Source organism: Centruroides vittatus, unplaced genomic scaffold (genome assembly GCF_030686945.1).
Source record: "Centruroides vittatus isolate TY-2023 unplaced genomic scaffold, ASM3068694v2 contig_391, whole genome shotgun sequence".
Lineage (NCBI taxonomy): Eukaryota > Metazoa > Arthropoda > Arachnida > Scorpiones > Buthidae > Centruroides > Centruroides vittatus.
The window spans coordinates 127,385-149,530 of NW_027122207.1; the positions used below are offsets into that span (position 1 = coordinate 127,385).

Consider the following 22,146-nt stretch of genomic DNA (forward strand, 5'->3'; position numbering starts at 1 on the left):
AAACTTAGACATGTCATAGAAATCAGGTTATTCATTAACAATAGCAGTGGCTTTTGATTTCAAACAAACGTATAATTAGAAAGCGTCAAACAGGAAAATAAAATAATAAAAAATATACAATGTATATATACTCCTAATAGCCGACATTTTATGTTATCAGAGCGCATGCGTTATAATATAATAATTAATTTAATTTGATCGCATTAAAGAATTGTTATAAATAATTGTATAAAATAAAAAATAACCTTTACATAATTAATATATTTATTATTTTTATAAAAGCTAAAATTACAAAATATATATATATATATATATTCCCAAAAGGTAAGAATTAACCAAAATTAAATTATAATTAATTTTTAATTTATTTTAATTAAATTTATTTGGTAAAATTAAATTTAGAACCATAAAATATCATTTCTTAAATGATTATTTTTACGGTTAGGTGACTCTGCTTCCGCCTAAGCAGTCGACGTTGATTTGCTGAGAACAGGAAGTAACGTGCTTGACGTCATATTTGCCAGTAAGAATTCTGTCAAGATGGCAGACGTCGAGAGAAGTACAAGGAGAATGATTTTTAAAACAGTGGTGTAAACAAAGACTAAAGAATGTATTTTCCTATCGGATGGCCTAAATACATTCATTTGCAAGACAGTACACGTACAATATACTTATTTAGTAATCGTGATCGTTCCCTTTTTGGTGTACTGACAGAAGATTCTATTGGAATTTGGTTTGCTAAAGTAAGTTCGCTGAAATTCCTGTTTAAAGTGTATTTGTTTTTTTTTTTAAATGTACAGCAACAATATATTTAAAACGTTGGCGTGTCGTATTAAATTTCAGTTGATCAGTTTTTAAATGTGTTACAGATGTTAGAACGTAAACAGTCTATTGGTCAGTATGGTTTAATTATAATCTATTTCGGAAGAAAAATGCTCCATTACTATAAACAAAGAGACTATTATAATTTATTCCTCAAAATACTTTTCACTAATTTACAGTTATTCAATAAATTAACTTCATTTTAATTAATTTAATAAAAAAGCAATATAATTTAATTATATCAGAATTTTGTTAGATTTTATTACTTTAAATTTATTTGCTTATTATTTGATATCAATTACTGATGTTTTTTTTTTTAAATTTATTGTTGTTTAATTAATTTTTTCTGCAATTAAAGTTACATATTTACAATACTTGGCAGACAAAATACATCATAATGCAGGTATTGTTTTAATACTTTATTTACATTAGCAGACTACCTTTATTACTGTACTGATTGTTTCAAACAGTGCCTCAAAATACCAATTTTATTAACCATAACTTAAAAGCACTAGTTTGTTTTGATACTTTTTGTATTAATGGTATTTGTATGAATTTTTTGTAAGAAAATTTGATAAGTATTTTGCATCTGGATAGCTTCGTATGAGTTTAATTGGCTGAAGTTGTCGCGATCTGGATGGTCAGCAGTGAACAAGATTATGATCAAAGTTGCATAGCTAAGCTGCTTGAAAATGAGCTGATTCTATATCTAAGCATTCTGTAGACATAGATATACACCTTATTTTCTAGTATATTCTATGAATAAAATTTATCATAATTCATGTATAGTTAATTTCACTGCTGTATTTTGTATATATTTTTATGTTGTTGTAGACTTGATCCATCTGTTTTCTATTACATGTACTGTACTACTAAAAAATTCTTAAATTTTATTTAACATATTACAAAAATGTTGTTTTCAAAATATTTATTAAATGAAACAAACAGCATAAAAATTACACTAATGATTTTAAATATTGTACACTATGATTGTACACTATTACTACAGTTTGTTTGTACACTATGTAAGTCTCTCTCTAGATTTCTAATGTCGTTGACCTCTAATTCCAAATGCTTTCTACTATTATGTTTCCTTTGCTTTATTAAGTGAAGTACAGATTTAATTTTTTAAAACTATACATAAGATTTTAGTCCAATATTAGATTTTGTCACAAAGTTTAATCTTTATGATTAATACTTAGATTATATTTTAAGAGAAGTAGAAGTTATATAACATTTAAAAATAACTTTTTTTAGAAGCTATATGATATTTGAAACAAATTTTGAGTGTCTTTTTTTTTTTTGTTTGTATAAAATTAAGTACTGTATTTCATAAAAATTAAATAACAGCCTATGTAATTATGAATAAACATTTAGTTTAAATGTAAAAATTTGAAATTTTATAATATATTATTTTGTATAGCTCTTAATTATAAGTTAATCTGTACCAAAAGAAACTGATGTTGTTTTAGGTTATTTTGAAACACTTAAATCAATAGAAATTTAAAGTATAGATAGCTGGATGATTGAAGCATCAGTCTACTATCTCAACCATTTACAAACTCTCATTATTAATTCAGTTACATGATATCTATTGGTTTTTATCTGTAGATTTACAGGGAAAAATTAGTCATAAAGAATTCTGAAAGACTTGATCAAATTCGGGTGAGCAGCCCGAGAATTTTTTGAGTGGTCTATCCAAGATATATTGGATGCTTTGTCACCTGATCACTCCCGTTGTGGGCTTTGTCAACTCCATGATGGGTATGGGAAAAGAGGCACTCTTAGTATCCATAAGGTAGGAGGAGTTAAAAAAAAAAAAAATTATGTATGAAGAAATTTATATTTATTGGACCTGACTTTAAATTGTCAAATCAAAAAAGTTTTGTAGTTTTTAAAATCTATAACAAATAATTGTATAATCTTGTTACCCCTTAGATATTTGTGACACTTAACATCAAAAAGATACAAATAATAAGCAAATCTGTCTATCAATGTTAATATTATTAAGTATATGTTAAAACACAATTTACAAGGGTAATCCCAAAAGTAAGGTTTTCTACTTTTTTAAATACAAAGAAATGTCTATACAAAAATAAAGTTCATATCATTTTAAAGCTTGTATATTTATCTATTTTTCTACATAATCACCATTTCAATTGATGCATTTTTGTAGGCGCCGTAGCAGTTTTTATATGCCCATGTCATACCTGCTCGCTGCCACGTTGCAGGTCCCATCTTGCACACACCTTCCGATATTGCAACTTTTCCACTAAAATCCTATGAATTGTGCTTGGAGAAACAAAATGCAGAGATCATCCAGAGTGATTCGCTGATCTTTTGCTCAACCTTCATGACTGTCTCATCAGAAATTGACGGTCTCTTGATTCTTTCTTCATTGTGAATTTCAGTATGATCAGCTGCAAACTCCCTATACCACTTAAAGATGTTTTTGACATTTATGCACGACTTGCCACACACTTCTGTCAATTGGCAATGAATCAGTTTAACGCGACATGGTGGCGAGCTGGTATGACATGGGCATACAAAAATGCATTGACTGAAATAGCGATTATGAAGAAAAATTGATAAATGTTCAAGCTTTAAAATGATATGAACTTTATTTTTGTATAAACGTTTCTTTATATTTCAAAAAAATTATGAGACCTTACTTTCAGGATTACCCTTGTTAAAACCAGACAAGTACTTTTAACAGTTTTCATATTAGCTTTGGATTTGTAATATACTGTTTAATTTTCAAATTCTTCACTTGAGGATGACAGATATGAAAACTATCAAAGTAGTTTTAAAGTTTTTAAATAGTGTTTTATCATATTGTATATTTGATAAACACATTAACATTGACAGAATTGCTTCTTATAAATAGTTTTTGCTTTTTATATTAAAGTATAGACCTATAGTATTTTCAGATTTTGTCAAAGTCTACTTTTAAATACATTTTAAAAATTAATAAATATAATACCTAAAAAACATTAAAATTAAAATTTTATATTTTATTAGTATGAAATATTAATTTTTCCGAGACTGCATATAACTTAATAGATAAACGCTTACTCGAAAACCTTTAAACGTGCAGCCAAATTTATTAACTTCAAACATTTTCAGTCTTCTTAAAAGACCTTTCTCAATAAGAAAAATACGTTGTAAAATTCGAAGACAGTACGAATACAAAAACGAAATGGCTTTAGAACGTTTTTGTATCGTTTCATATCGTTATATTAGTTATTTATTACGATGATGCGAGTAATTTTGCAACGGAATATCGTTCAAAAACGTTCTAAAGCCGTTTCGTTTTTGTATTCGTACTGTCTTCGAATTTTACAATGTATTTTTCTTCTTGAGAAAGGTCTTTTAACAAGACCAAAAACGTTTGAAGTTAATAAATTTGGCTGCACGTTTAAAGGTTTTCGAGTAAGTGCGTATGAAATATTAAACTTTCTTCTTTCAAATTTCTATAACTGTTCTTATAAATCCAGTTACAAGGCATTTGTTGATTTTATCAGATATACAAGAAGAAATTAGTCATAAAGAATTTTTCATTAATGTCATTAGCATTTAGATTTTAAATTAGCAAAACAAAAAAAAAACTATAGCTGTTGTTAGCAGATGTTACTTACATAAAAACTGCAAACACTTTTAAGGAGAGATTAAGACAGTGGGTCATCGGATAACGAACATTTTCACAAAAGATTTTTATGTTCGGATAATGAACACTTCATAGAACAAACACAAGAAGAAGCAATGTAAAATAATGAATACCGATTGGTCTTCCCTTGTCTTCAGGCAACAATTCCAAACTTTTTGGAGCATGGGAGACGTTGACATCGTCGCTCAACTCAGTATATACTGATCGGATAGTATTCCTCCAACTCTTCTTTTATAGTGTTTGTGAAACTGTCAGGCAGGCACTCGTTAGGTTTTGCTTCAGTTTTTATTTTCAGGGTGAGAGTATAATAGCAAAGGTAGAGTGGGCAGAAGATGTCTGATGTTGCTGGGCAGTATGGCTTGAACATATCTACAGTAGACTGCAGTTCAATCTTATGTAAGAAAGTACAATATAATCAAGAATACTCAAGCAGCTAAAAGAGTAACAAAAATTGCATCTGAGAAATAAAGAACATTGAAGAGTTCATAATGGAATCTGAAACTGATCTGACGACAGAAGAATGCCAATAACTCTTGAATAAAGAACACCAAGAAACTCTGCGAGATATGTTTTCTTTTGAAAAAGAGGATTAATACCGATATCTGCTATTAAAGATCTTTTGAAGAAGTGGGAGGATGTCAGAACAATGGTCTTCGAATGGCATTCAAACCAGGTTGAGGTTAATAGGCTTGGGGATCTCTACAATTACAATGTTATTAATTACTTCTGAAAAATCCTGAAGAGAGAGAAGCAATCAATATTAGACAGATTCTTTAACCCCCACAAATGAAAAAAACCACTGTATATCTAAATGTCAAGAAGACTAACAAAACTGCCAGTAAAGAAATGAAAATATCCTTAATAAAAACAAGATAAAGTATTAAGTTGGTCTAAAAGTTATTAAATATATTTGAGCACTAGTAGAACTGAGATAATTTTAAGTTCATAGTATTATTTTATTTATTTTTTAAAACTTATTTATTCTGAAAGAAATTGGATGCTGAAGCATGTTAAAAGACACAGTTTCATTTTTCTACTTAAGTTTACTTGACCATTGACATTAGAATTCTTTTAAAAATTAAGTAAAAGACATTTATTCATGAAGCTACGGGAAATCCTTCAACTGTCACTGATAAGAAGATAAATCAAGTAGAATGTTATCAAACTCACTGCATAAATCTTATTTTAAACTTAAATAAAATCAATTATAAGAAGTTTTTCAAATTTATCTTAAAAAATCTCATATTTTTAAAGAAAATAAGAATTTGTTTTTAATATATGCAATAAAAATAAGAATGTAAAATTCTATTAAAAGAAAGAAAAGAAAAATAAAACTGTTAAAGGAATACAGTTTTAAGTATTCACGAAAGATGTAAAACAAATGAGAAATAATACAATTATTATTAAATTTTCATTTAATATGATCATAAACTTCTTTCATAATTTTTCTGAAATTAGAATTTATGCACTTTTGTAAATTTCAAATAATAATTTCAAAAACTTTTCTAATTTTTTTCCATCTAAATCTAATAATCTGTTGTTTTGATGTTGCTTTTTCTGTCTGTGCTTTTATCTTACTGGAATTTCTGAGAATATTAAAATCTTATAATACTTTTTGCTTTGTTGTTGCTACTTTCCAGTTTTTTATTATAAAAATGACTATTAAAAATGAATTCTAAGATTTTCAAACTCAGTTTCAGGCAGATTTTTGAACTTAGAAATTTTGCAATAATAATTTTTTTACAAAATCATTACTGTAAATATGTATCAGATTGAATAGTTTTTTTAGTAATAAAATAATATGATTAAGAATTGGGAAAAGATTTATTCCTTTAACTTATAACTATGTTGCTTTAATAAATGATAAATATGAAAGAAAACAAGGAAAAAATTATACTAAATGAAGAATAGAAATGATGAAATCATTAATTAATGATTGCTGCAAAATTATTAATTCTAAATACTAAAATTCACACCTTCCTCTCACTTTCCAGCATTCAAAAACATTGTTTTTAATCAGTGAATGCTGGAAAGTGAAATTTTAGTATTTAGAAGATAGTTCTAGCTTTAGAATTAACAAACTTTTAATTCTATTAAAGGTTCAGCAGAATGAATATTTATTAAGAAAATTAAATAATTTTATGAAAATAACACATACAACAGTGGCGTGCCGTCATTGGAAGCGATGGAAGCGCCGATTCCACCTTCCAATGACCTTCCCTTGAATTTTATAAAATATAAATTTTCATATTTTAACGTACTTTGAATTAATTAAAATTAATATTTTATTATAACTGCATTATGTATCTTTTACAAATTTCTATACTACATGTGAAAAAAAATGATAAGATTGCTATTGTATATTCGAATAATTCGGTGGCGGAAGGAATGTCGAAACCGGGTCAGTCTCCAATCAGCCAGATTATATAGGCATTAGCACATGCGGTTTACAGTGCACCAACCTCACCCGGTTTAGCTGGTAGAAGCGACACACTCGTAAAGAGTACAGCTTTATATCCCGGAGCGGTTGTGGGCTGTTATCCGCCTGCCTGTCAACTTCCAAGCAGCCAGATTATAGGCATTGGCGCATGCGCTTTACATAGCACAAACGTCACGGTTTAGCTGGTAGAAGCGACACACGCGTAAAGAGTACGCGACTTTATATCCCGGAGCGGTTGTGGGCTGTTAGCCGCCTGCTAGATATTCGGCCACCCTCGCTCGATTATGTGAATCACGAGCAGACTAGATCAACGGCGGGCAACCCGCGGGCCAGCTACGGCTGGCGAAAAGTTTCTATCCGGCCCGCGAGATCTTTAATAGATTATTAAATTGGAAAAATAACTAATTAATAGTTATTTTTCCAATTCTTTGTAATTTTCGAAAACGATAAGAGAAATAAATGTAGTAATTAACTTTTTATATATTTATTTCATATTTGCAGACTAAAAAAATTACGAGTCACAAGAAGGCGTCAATTAACTACTATGGCGCGGAAAAAAACGTAAAATTTATTCTGGCCCATGTTATAAAAAGGGTTGCCCACCCTAGACTAGATTTATAACAACCCAACCGATAGGAGTTTACTGGCACGTTTTTATGATAGTTCTGTATAGTTGACAGGAGTTTAAAAAAACTCCATTAAAATATTTGATATATTTATTCTGCGTTTATTCCGCTCTCCCATCTTATATTACTTACGGATTTCGATGTTAAACCGGTGATATTACGATTTAGTATGTCTCATCTGTAAGGGGATGCAGAAAAAACGTGTACAATTCTAGTACAGTGTTAAAAATTAACTGTTACTTTGGCAGCATCATTTACAACCAAATTCAATGAATGAGACGTACAGTACATACAATGGTACAAAAAAAAGCTCTAGAATTTATTTTTCTTAAATTTACGATTTATATATCCGTTGTCATAAAAATTTGTCTTTCCACTGTTTTCCCAAGACTACAGATATTCAGGTACAAAGTAACTGGTTTCGACTTATTTCTACTTAAGAAGTGACTAAATAATTAAGAGATTAGGGAATGGGGACATAAATAAAACCCTGTTGAAAGAGCCAGAATTTTACTTCAACAAAAGCTTAACAGAACCAATCACTCGCTCAGTACAGTGGGAAACTGATTTCCGTGTACACCTGGTATTAAAACGAATTAGTTAGAAAACGAATGACTATTAAGTTTAACATAGTTAGATTTTTACAGCTACGGTGAGAAACGTTTAAAATTTACAACAGCCCTGTGGCGTCCTTTGAGATATACTAGTGATGCGACAAAAGAGGCATTTGACATTGACCGGTATCGGCACCCTCGGGATTTGGCACGCACACACTCACTACACAACTACCTGGACCGGCACTAGTTCCATCCAATAGCTACTCGTATCAAGATATTTGACTAAGTGGATTGTTTTAAGATTTAAAAAGTAAAGACTATTTTATGTTATTTTTATGTACGTTTCTTTACAAAGCTATATTTTAATTATAATTTTCTTTAAAAGTATATTAATACAATCGAACAATACATTGTACCAGGTATGTATATCCACCGCACATTTTATTTCACCGAGTAAGTTTTTATAATTTATTTTTAATTTTAGCCCTTATATCGTGGCTAGCGATTCAGAATGTAATTGTGATATTAAAAATACATTTAGAGAAGTCTACAGTTTTTACTGGCTTATCGAACAAATGAATACAAATGGACCCTAGACCAGTGATTCTTAACAGGGGGCCGCGGCCCCTGGGGGTCCATAAGAAGTTTGCCGGGGGCCGCCAAATTATGCAAAATTTCCTTCAGAATATAATAAAAAGAAAATTGATGTATAATCCGAATATCGTATTGAAAAGTGAAATAAGAAAGATAAAGTTTTCCTATTTAGTTTTTATTTATTTATTTTGTATTTCTTCCTACATACAACTTTGTTAGTACAGAAGAAATAAATGTAAATATGCTACTTACACCGCAGTATTTACTTCTTTTATTCCAAAGCAATTTTAAGAAACTATTAATGCTTGGAATTTTAAAAATAATTAGGAAAAATAGTAGGCTTTGAAAATTTAAATATTTTTGCAAAAGATATGCAAAATCCTTACGACAAGTGGGCGTTTTAGTTTTAGTTTAGTTTTAGCATCGACATTGGATCGATTTATCGACATGTTTCTTATTTTATTTTCTGTTAAAAATTAATGAATTTTCATGTTTAATTGTGAAGTTTGAATGTTATTTAAATAGATAATGAAATAATAAAGTTATGATTTACATTTATTATATAAAAAATAGAGCAATAATAAAAAAATCAATTTATTATAGATAAATTATCAAATTATCAAATATAAATTATTATTAAAAAATGGGGGTCACAAAAAAATTATGAAATATTTGGTGGGCGGCGAGTATAAAAAGGTTAAGAACCACTGCCCTAGACCATCACTGACGCGCAATTAACTGATTGCCCCTGGAAGTCGGCTTCTTACAGAAACACAGCTTCCCTGTCATCAAATGTCACGGCACGCCACTGACATACAACAGGAAAATATTGTACATATTAATACAAAAATTGATTCATTAAAAACATTTTCAAAATAAACATTTCTAACAAAATGATATACAGGTATTTGCTTGAAAGTACCCAATTTGATTTGGCTACAAAAGAAGTAACAGTTAAAGATACAAGTTCACCAAAAATTTTATATGAGAAAAACTTACCAAATTTTATTGAAAAAAATCACATTTTTATGTGTGCTCCAACAGTCAGTAACATCAAGACAGAAGGCAATTTCCTGCTATGTACTCTGCAGCATTTTAAGAATTGCAAAGAACATTTTAATTGCTAGAACTTAAAATTTTTTTTAATATTAATTTATTTGTTGGTTTATGTTCATTGGGATTTAAAATTTGTAGATTTGTAACTTACCTTAAATAGAATATTTATGTTTTAAATTACAAGTTCTTATTTATTAAATAGAGACTGGTATATTTGGGTTAATATTTTAAAAAGAGACTTGGAAAAAATCATAAACAAAACAAATTTTAATTATTGTTTATGAGATAACATAAAGAACATGATCTTTTGAAAGAACATGATAAAAACTATCATGTTATCATGTTTGAAAGAATAAACTAATGTTGTTAACTTAATTTTCTGTAAATGAGAATTTTTAATTTTGTAAATTTGTTTTTTGTATATGTTAAAAAGCTATATTGAAAAATATTAAATATAAATTCAGATCTAATATTAAATATATTAAAAGAAAGCCAGTCTTACATACTTTAGTCAAATAATAATTTTAGGAATAAATTTAAAACAAATGAATTATGCCAATTATAAATTTCATAATGAAAAAATTTATTAATTGAAAAGAAAAATAAATATAATATTTTGACTATACTGCAGATTTTATAGTGAGATGAAATTTTCATTTTATTTGTGTTTTAGTTTTCATTTAACTTAATTTTTTCAGTACTCAAATCTTGAAAACCAACATTTTCCAATTTGTAATTTATATTTTAATGCTATTTTGCTCTGCATATATTTCTATTTCATTTTTAAAACTTGACTTTCAAAATAACAAAGTAAATAGTACAAAGTGTTTAAAATTTTCATTTTTATTTAAAACATAAAAAACTTCAGTTTAATATATTATGTAGTCAAGATTTTCTGATATTGAAATGTAATCTGATATAAACCGAGTTTTTTATTTTCACTAGTTAAAACTGCTACAATAATAAATAACTGTTGTGCAGATGGCAAATGAGTTACTATTATAAAATCATTGATCAATAACAATAATTAATCTCTTAAATTTTCTTATTTTTAATAAACATGCTTTGTTACAATAATACTATTATTTTCTTAATTCTTTTTTTATACTATCAAAAAACATTTCCTATCTATTTCTTTTACTTTAATATATTATTCCTTTTCACAACTTATCTTATGCTTCATAAGAATTACACACAAACTATTCATTAATTTGAAGTTTATTGAATATATAAATAAAATTAACATGTTTCAGATTAATTTAAAATATTTGTTCTTTATGAATCTTCATGAATAATATAATAAAAAGATTAAGCTCTGTAAATATTTAAATTGTTTATTAACTTCTCATATTTTTGAAATATATCATATTTATATAGAAAATTATAGTAAATAAATACTGTATTATTGTTAAGTTTTATAGTAGATATATGTCATTTCTGATAAATTATTTAAAAACTTTACAAAAAAAGGTTTTAAACAAGTTTCATGTAAATATTTTTGAACATTTGCATGTTTCTTTTTAGAAATTATTTAAATAATTGAATAGAGTGAAAACCAAAAACTTGAACATCAAAATGAAAATATTTAAATGAATAAAAATATGTCTATATTTTAGCTTAAGAAGCTAAATAAGTATAAAAATACTTAAATGATAATCTGTAATAGTTATTATTAAATATATAATTTTCTTCATAAAAAATTTAATTTTCCAATATGAAAAAATTTAGTTTTAAGTATTTTATATTCTTATTTTAATACACATAATTAATTTTTTTTTAAATATAATAAATACTAATTCTCAGAGGCATAAGGTGTTTGAGTCAAAAAAAAAAAAAAACACATAATTAATGTTAAAACATTTATAAATATACTGTTATTAAATTTTCACATGAAAGAACAGAGCAGATGTGATGATTAATTATAAGTTTAAAAATTCATTTAATAAAATTAACTTCAATTAAAAGAAGCAACGTATAAAAATTGAAAATATTATTCTGTTATATGCTTGATAGGTAACAGTAATAATTATAATTAAAGCATTTTCTATGCTATCTATTTTCTGCTGAATTATATAAAATTGCTTTTTTTTTTAAATAATGCGATCATAAAAATTAAATTATTTTATTTAAAATTTTTTGTATAAACTGACACTAAAATTTATTTATGTTAAAAATATTTTTTTTATATGAAAACTAAATTATTTTATAGCTTTTGTATATGAAATTAAAATAACAATTTATTTATAAAGTGTTGGATTAATAAGATAGAATGATGTAATCTATTTTAACATTATCTATCTTTTTATCATATTAATCATATTCTTTTAATCTATATAATTATTGTTTTATTTTTCATATATCTATATTTTTAATAACTTTTTATTAACCTTTTATATTGTAATATGGACTAAGCTTGGAATCTATGAATCTATACAAAAATATTGAACAATCTTAAAAGATTTCTTGTATTTGGTGTTTGAGGGTTGATTGATAAATAAGATATCCTACTGCAGTATTTCAAAAAGTAGGAATAGATCCTGTTATCATCATGTTCTGTCATTGCATAACGTTTAAACATGAATTCATCTTCTGTATTTGGTACAAAACAGCAATCAAATATTTAAATTAGAAGATTCATGCAAAAGAGAAAAAATCAATTTAGTAAAGTATTGTGAAACCTTACAAAGACTTAACAGGGTAAGGCTACAAAAGAGTATTTTTCTTGATATGACAATGCAAAACCATTCTTCAGTAAGGATAATGAAGGCACTTATGAACCTAAAGTTACTCTCCTTACTGCCAAGATCTGACACTATCAGATTTTTGATTGCCCTAAAATTGAAAGGGATAAGCCAACAACTACCAGATTATATTGGGCTATTATAATGTGATTATTTTAAATTAATTACTAAATAATTTGTTTCATTGTGTTATAAGAGTCCAATATAATCCAATAGTTATTGCTTATTATGTATGTACATCAGGTTTGTAGATGTTGGTCTATTAAAAAGGATGTTGAAAGATCAGTGCTTTTTGTCAGATGCCAAAATCAAGTTGCTTTGTTGGAATGGATCAAGTAAAATTAAATCTTTTTAATGCGCATAATACAAAAACATGTTGAATGTTTAGAAAAATGCTATTCTAAATGGTAATTATCTTTAAATATGTATGGTTAGAATGAATGATTTTTAGTACTTTATAAAAACTGATTATATTATTCTATCTCTTTCCAAGCTAATTTTATTAAAAAGATACATTATTTATCAACAACTATGCTTTGTTTTATTTACTACTTTACACCATTTATCTCATTGTTAGATTGGCAGTGAAGTTTTAAGATATAGTTTCTCATGTATGAATGCCACTTTGCTTACGGATATCTATGTATTAAAGCTAAATGATTGCCAGATTATATTGGACTATATTACTATTATTATTATTATTTCTTTGTCATAGACTTCCACCACCAATTATTTCAATCAGTTAGTGACAGCTGCTTTCATCTCATCTGTCCAAAATGTTTCAAATCCACCCAAAACTCTTTCAGCTTGAGAAAAGTGGTGAAAGTCACTGAGGGGCCAGGTTGTGACTATGGTAGGTGGTTGATAACATTCCAACCAAATTTCTGAAGCACAGCTTGAGTGGCTATAGCAAACAGTGTAGTCACATGTTATCTTTCTTGATCAAACATTACAGACCAAATTCTCATATTTGCTTCATTTATAATGTGATTACCATACACTTTCGTGATTTGAATATGAATATCTTTAGGCCATCTTTTTTTTGTTTTTTTTTGCATTTGACAGGATTTTCAAATTTTGTACATACTTTAATCCTTGACAAAACTAACAATAAATCTGCCATTGTCAAAATTCCACATGTGTAGCTAACTAACACATCAGAATACAAATTGAACCTGAATCAATGGCAGTCATTTACCTGTGCGGAGTGCTATGTGCAAATATTCTTTATTTTCTGGACACCCCTAATATTTCAGTTATAGTTTAGCTATGCTACTTATAAATTAAAGTCTATTTAATTAGCTTTTACCAATAATCTGATTAAAATAAAATAAATAATAAATTTGTTGTAGTAATTTTCAAAAAGTATGAAGCAGCTTATGTAATATTTTACTGTAATAAAATGTTTTTTTTTGTCAAAATTTTTCAAATTAATGTAATTAATCTGAAATTAACAATTAAAATATGTATTTTGTTTAAAAACTGTATATTTCTAAAATCTAACACTGACAGTTCTCTAAATTAATTTATAATTACAATTGAGAAAATAATAAAATAGTTACAAAGTGATTACTTTAGCAATATAAAAGAGCAATTTTCTATTAAATTTTCTTTAAATTTACAGCTTAATAATTGGATGTCAATAATCATTATGTTCATTATTTACAGTGATAATTGCATTTATTTATCCTTTCCTCTTTTTTCAAAATAATGATAGAAATCAAATTCTTCTTATTCACAAATTGTTTCTTATTCTGTTTTTATAAAATTCAATTATATAAATACTAACATGTGATTTGTGTTAGTAATGCTTTATGTTCTAGAAATATAATTGTTTTATAAAAAATTTTTAATTAATAGTTCAGTAAATTTTTTAAAAGTAAACATAAACATTTAAATTATTATTATTTGTAACCACTTTATTTGAATGTAATAAATTTTTTCAGCTTCAGTCTTTAAATTATGAAAATTATCTTATTTGTGGTATGGTAATTGTTAAAAATGTTTTTTGATTAATATGTAGCTTCTATTTAAATTCATTTGAAATTTTTTGTTTCAAAGGTTACTTTTAACCTAAGATTTAGAATGCATAATAGATGAGATTATTTCTATGTCAAGGTCTTAGAAAGATTTATTGTATGTTTAGTTTTTACAAACTGTATAATAAATAATACAGCTTGTTTATGACATAATTTTTAATTTATACATTATTATGTAATTAAGTAATACTACAATTAATTATATTAATTAAAATTAAATAATAATTTAATCTTTTTAAAGTATTTTAAAAAATATTTTATGAATGCATAACAATTAACTGTGTAATTAATTATGAAATATCTTTTATAGCCCTGTGTTCAAATTGTTTGCCATAAACGTTCACATGAATCATTGCTGTCATTGGGTATTAATAAAATAGCAGAATGGAAACCAGACAACAGAGCCATTGTTGTGGCCGTAAGTATAATAAATATTCACTACATTTAATTTCTTATTGATAGACAAATTCTTACAAATATTAGAATTTCTCAGTTAAAACTATTTGTATTTTATGTTAATAAATTTTAAAACTAAAAAATTTACTGTTACTATCTGATTTGTACACTTAGATTTGTTAGTAATCAAAAAGACTTGCCACTACATCAGTGTTTATAATGCATTATATTATTATTTTATAAATGAAACAAAGGGGATATATCTGATCAAAATGCGAAAATGAAATATTCTTAATTTATATTTTGATAAATAAAATAAAATTTGATTAAAAACTTTATTCAATTTTAATAATTTAAAATAATAAATAGATTAATAGGATTGTTATCTTATTATCATATTCTTAAAATAAAGAAACTGGTCTGAAATTTAATGTAAATTTTAAATAAATATGAAATTAATATAAATTTAATTCTTCAAGCAAACATTGTTTCACTGCAGATGTATCCCTGAGAATCTATTTTATAGTTCATAATTACATATGATGAAATAGAAACCAGATGTATAAATATACTCATAAACAGACTTATTTCTTTTGCTAATCATAAAGTAAAACAGAGTACTATATACAATAAAAATGTCTTTATTTTATTCAAAATAATAATTTTAGAAAACAGAGCAAAGAAAAATATTATCTGTAATGAATGAATATATGTACAGAATATCATTTGTGTTACTGTACAAAGTAATTTTATTAGATTTTTTACATAGTTTCTTACTGATTCCATTTTTTATACAACAGATGTACATTTATATTTTACTATCCTTTTATTTTACTCTATGACCAATAATATTGAATGAGTTAGTATTTATGAATAACTATCCTTTATGTTTGAGATAAAGTTTTAAAGTAAGATGATAAACTTTTTATTCATGATGAAAAATTTAGTATTTTCAGAAATTTTGAATTTACAGTATTTAGTATTTTATGCAATACAGTTCATTATTAAAATAAAATTCAATCACTTATTGGTTTTCATTATAAAAATAAATTGTAGACTTATTCAATTATTTTCAGTTTATGCAAGAAGATGGGCATGATTTTAATAATTTACAGTTTTAAAATCATAAATTTATTTTCTAACAAAATGAAAAATTTGTTTACTAAAGAATTAAAATTAAAAACAAAAAGTTTTGTATAAGAGTTTTTTTAGAAAGAAAATCCATATTTAAAATACTTAAATATAATTATTTAAGTATTTTAAATATAAATTTGAAACATTTCTATTGAATTTAATTTTTAACTTCTAATCATAACATTTAGTGATTTAAAATGGTATATTCAATATTTCAAATTGGGCTAGATAAATAAAATAACATAAAGATTAATTAGAGTATTATTATTATTTTTAATTAAAGTTTCTTATTATTTTTGGATATTAATTGCATGTAAACAGTATAAAAAGAACTTTGATACCATTTGAAAAAAAATAATATTAATATTTCATTTCTGTTTAATATTTTAGTATATGATTTCACTTTTGTACACTCATTTAGTTTCTATTACATTAAAGAATATCAGAGATAAATGAAATTCTGGCTTAATAATTACATGACTATGTAACAAAATAATCAATACATTATGTTATATTTATAATAATTAAATAAGTTCTGATTAATAAGATTAACAATTTTTTGTTCTATTGAATTTACCTTACTTCCAGTAGTAGGTTGAACAATGTTTCAGTTCCATATATGTCAAATTACCAAAATTGTACTGCAATGATTACAGTACAGTTTAAGTATTTTGACATATATGGTACTGGAATAGTGTTGGATTATTAGAAGTAAAATGAATTCAATAGCACATAAACAAATTTGACAGCATGGAGTCAACTGTTAACAATGTGGCAAAACACAAGTTGGGGTACTGATCACAACATTAGAGTGCACTAATGTCATTGGTAATCAGTATTATCAAGTTGGTGGATTCTGCTAAATTTAGTGAGAGGGTATTTTTGCTGGGAAACTTTGAGGTAATGATTTTTATATTATACAGTATTTGGGTTGCAATATGAAAAAATTGAAGTCTTATAAATTCCATCTGTCAATAAGTAAACTAGCTACTGGAAAATAAACTATTAAAAAACAAAAACCTTAAATTTCCAGCAATAAAAAACATTTAATAATAACGTTTTCGACTGTTTTAAACAGCCATCATCAGTTAAAACGAACTTAAAAAACAAAAGAATGCAGAAAAAAGAACCCAAGCAATACAAATATTTAAAATTCAAAATAATTCCAAAGCAAAAATGACGTCGTATATTAGAAACGAACAAACAGTGCATGCGCTAAATATCGTAGTAAGAATAAAAAATAAAAATAAAATACAATAACAAAAAATACTGCCACAAAAATATTTCTATTACAAGAAAGAACGTTATGCATTTCGGTAAAACGACTTCCATGCCGTGGATAAACCGTCTGCGTCTCTATGGTTAATGCAACCCGTGTTAACGTGGGCTTTGTAGATTTCAAGCTTTTCTAGATGTTTCAGCATTTGTTTGTTGGTCGTGGCCCTAATAATAGACGCTTTGTCCCAATGAACGTCGACCTCCTGATGCTTAGCGAAAGCTGCTAGCACAGTAGTATCCAAGCTCTTATTGATGGAGTATCTATGCTCCTTAAGCCTCTGCTTTAAATGTCTCATAGTTGCACCAACGTATACCAGATCTGTATTAAATCGACGATCCTTTAAAGGTATAGAATATACCCCTGTCTTAAAACTCTGGTTCTCTTTTTTCTTGTCGTTTCTCAACAATCGATATATTGTAGGATTACGTCGATACAACAAGCTTATGTTGTTATTTCTGGCTACTTTCTTAATCATCGTGTGTAAGAAAGGAAAATAATTGAGAATCACTTTTCTTCCTTGATTCATAGGAGGAAGCTGCCGATTTTTTGTCTTCCGATATTTGTCGATAAGCCTATCAATCTCCTTACTCCGATATCCATGTTGTAATGCTGCCGTGCGAATGTAACTTAATTCCTTATAGGTGTCAATAACACTGGTGCAATGTGTGTGAGCACGCTTGATCCAGGCATGAAAAGCTGCATATTTAAAATTCATTAGATTTCGAATTTGAAGATAAAACATATTTGCAAGAAAGAGGGGTGCCTATGGGGAGCCCTATGTCCTCTATTTTATATGAGCTTGTATTACGTCGGTTGGAAAACAAGGTCATACCCATCTTTCAACATCAAATCATTTTATATACAAGATATGTTGATAATGTTTTCATCTTTTGGAAAAATGATACTACGGCTCTGCATTTCCTTCAAGAAATCAACAAAAACCCATATGGTTTGACTTTAGGGCTTGACCAAGAAAGTGCTTCTAATGTAAATTTCCTTGATCTTTCAATCACATGCAAGGAGGGTCAAATATGGACGGACATTTATAGAAAACCCAGCTATCAGCCCATTATTATACCAAAAAATTCTTTCGATCCGATGAATTTTAAATATGCAGCTTTTCATGCCTGGATCAAGCGTGCTCACACACATTGCACCAGTGTTATTGACACCTATAAGGAATTAAGTTACATTCGCACGGCAGCATTACAACATGGATATCGGAGTAAGGAGATTGATAGGCTTATCGACAAATATCGGAAGACAAAAAATCGGCAGCTTCCTCCTATGAATCAAGGAAGAAAAGTGATTCTCAATTATTTTCCTTTCTTACACACGATGATTAAGAAAGTAGCCAGAAATAACAACATAAGCTTGTTGTATCGACGTAATCCTGCAATATATCGATTGTTGAGAAACGACAAGAAAAAAGAGAACCAGAGTTTTAAGACGGGTATATTCTATACCTTTAAAGGATCGTCGATTTAATACAGATCTGGTATACGTTGGTGCAACTATGAGACATTTAAAGCAGAGGCTTAAGGAGCATAGATACTCCATCAATAAGAGCTTGGATACTACTGTGCTAGCAGCTTTCGCTAAGCATCAGGAGGTCGACGTTCATTGGGACAAAGCATCTATTATTAGGGCCACGACCAACAAACAAATGCTGAAACATCTAGAAAAGCTTGAAATCTACAAAGCCCACGTTAACACGGGTTGCATTAACCATAGAGACGCAGACGGTTTATCCATGGCATGGAAGTCGTTTTACCGAAATGCATAACGTTCTTTCTTGTAATAGAAATATTTTTGTGGCAGTATTTTTTGTTATTGTATTTTATTTTTATTTTTTATTCTTACTACGATATTTAGCGCATGCGCTGTTTGTTCGTTTCTAATATACGACGTCATTTTTGCTTTGGAATTATTTTGAATTTTAAATATTTGTATTGCTTGGGTTCTTTTTTCTGCATTCTTTTGTTTTTTAAGTTCGTTTTAACTGATGATGGCTGTTTAAAACAGTCGAAAACGTTATTATTAAATGTTATTTATTGCTGGAAATTTAAGGTTTTTGTTTTTTAATTCCGTCTGTCTTTCCTCAATCTTGAGAGCAGAGTTAGATAGATGAAAGCTGAGACCAGATATGGAAATCTTAGGGGCTGGATTCCCCAATTAACTGTATATGAACTTCTGGTGCAAACCAGAAGTCATGTTATTTCAATTCAAAAATTTTCCCCTGAAGGGAGTTAAATAAATGACCTGCACGACTCTATTGCTAATGATTGCTAAAGTATGATATGCAAGAGCAAGACTCTACTAATTTGAGGTGGAGATCATATATTTTAAATTTAAAAATTATTAAAAATATGATAAAAAATGTAGCCTGGCATTGTTATGATGTTGCAAATAATTGCTCATTTGTTATAATGTATTGTACCTTTCTTGAACAACCTAAGATGACAAGCCTAACAATCTGTAATATTGTGCTCAAGCTCAGGTTCAATATCATGTTATGTTTAGTGGGAAGATGTTCAAATTTAGTAGAAACTGGAGTATGAACTAGTGGGAAGCTTGTCTACAACTTGGAAACATGCTGGTAGTATGCAAGAGTTGACTTGTGTCAGATTAATGTATATGTTGAACTAGTGAACTACCTGATTACCAATATTGTACTGTATATCAATTTTTTCAATTAGATATATAATATCCAATTGAAAAAAATTGAGAATTAAGATATTACGAGGGTAGTCCCAAAAGTACCCAACCTAACAAAGAAGACACAAAAAATTTGGGAAAACATATCTTTATTTTTCAACATAGTCTCCTTTTAGCTCGATACACTTTTCCCAGCAATGTTCAATAGCTTCAATCCCCTGTTTATAGTGAGAACTGCCGAGCTTCTCAAAATACCCATCAACCGCAGACTCCACCTCTTCATTGTTGGCAAACCTTTTACCACCAAGCCATTTTTTCAAGTTTGGAAAGAGAAAATAATCTGAGGGGGCTAAATCTGGCGAATAGGGTGCGTGAGGAAGCAATTCAAACCTTAACTCATGGATTTTTGCCATTGCAATAACGGATGTGTGAACTGGTGCGTTGTCTTGATGAAACAACACTTTCTTTTTTGCCAAATGTGGCCGCTTTTTCTTGATTTCATCACTCAAGTGCTGCAATAAGTTCACATAATACTCGCCGTTGGTTGTTTTTCCTTTTTGAAGATAATCAATGAAAATTATCCCACACACATTCCGAAAAACTGATGCCATGACCTTGCCAGCTGATGGAACTATTTTCACCTTCTTTGGAGCTGATTCTCCTCTTTCAGTCCATTGTTTTGACTGTTCTTTCATCTCAGATGTGAAGTGATGGACCCATGTTTCATCCATGGTTATGAATCGACGCAAAAACTCAGCTTTGTTGCTGCAAAACATTGCCAAACACTCGATTGAAACATCCTCACGATGCTGTTTTTGTCCTAATGTGAGCAATATGCATAAGCTTTAATCTATAATTTAACATAACATCTACTTAATGCCTAACTAATGTAAAATCAATATTTAATTTTAACAAACATCCAACTCAGTATTGAATTTTAAGCCTAACTCAGAATTTATTCTATTTCACTTGATATTAATTAAATAACAAAATTAAAAAAAATTACATTATTCAATTAATACAAGAAAATGATGCCATGATAATTGCAGATTAGAAACAATAATGAAGTAACTTACTAATTAAACAAAAATATACTGTATATTAAGTCATGTTTTTAGTTTTAATACTGATTATTCAATTAATACTCTTATTCAAAAAATAATATGTAATAATGACATATTATCTGTTCCTGGTGAATTGTATTAATTTGTTTAAATGTTAAACTATTAGTCAGCAGTGACAAACATCCTCTGTGTCCCAAATGTAGAAATGATATTTACATTATTACAGTAAGGAATGAAAATATTGTATAGCTTCATTACACTTTTAATTATTTCACTAAATTTTTTAACTCTAAAATGTATAAATCTGTTTTAAATAAATAAACATCATTAGGAAGTATAAAATATCATATAAATTATAAATTTTCAGTAAATAGATACTTTCTGTAAATTAAGAAATCATACTAAGTGTTTGAATGCTTTTATTTAAACACCCCATATGGTTTCTTAATTTACAGAATATTATCCATTTACTGAGAATTTACAAATATACAGGAAGTGCATTAAATTAAATTTATATTATCACTGAGTAATTTTTAAAAAAGAAAATACTAAAATAATCTTTGCCTAATGTTTTCAAAGCTGCAATGCAATGAATTAAACAAATTGGTATTTTATTGGAAAATATAAAATACTAATTTCACAAAATAGGCAGTAAAAATTTGCCATTTTATGAATTAAAGCAGAAAATTTGTGCAAATTCAAGAAATTGACAGTTAATCTGCAGATTTTACAAATTATGCAAATTTATGCTTATTTCATGAAATAAGCAACATTTATGGATTAAGTGTAACATATATATCATATGATCTACCTATTTTCATTTTTTATTTATATTTTAAATAAAATTAAATTGGCAAGTTTCAAATTTTTTTAATCTCATATGTTAATAAGTTACTTGTGTTTCAAATAACATACAGTAGAATCTATATTAGATTTATTTGGATACATATTACTTATCAAAAATAAATATTCAATATATTTGACTATATACAATTCTAAACTGCATTTTTTACACTTCTAATAATTTAAAGATTTGATGTATCAGTTTCTCCATATTATTATAAATATATATT

At 27.3% G+C, this 22,146-nt stretch overlaps 1 protein-coding gene across 1 annotated transcript in view; it reads left to right on the top strand.

Moving 5' to 3' along the window:
* The first annotated feature begins 474 nt into the window (after positions 1-474).
* The window catches only part of LOC136975872 (guanine nucleotide exchange factor subunit RIC1-like), a 97,095-nt gene continuing 75,423 nt past the window's right edge, over positions 475-22,146 (top strand). The window contains exons 1-2 of the mRNA XM_067271017.1: positions 475-743; positions 14,853-14,960. Coding sequence (XP_067127118.1) covers positions 609-743; positions 14,853-14,960 — 243 coding nt within the window. The 5' untranslated portion in view covers positions 475-608. The remainder of the gene's footprint in view (positions 744-14,852; positions 14,961-22,146) is intronic.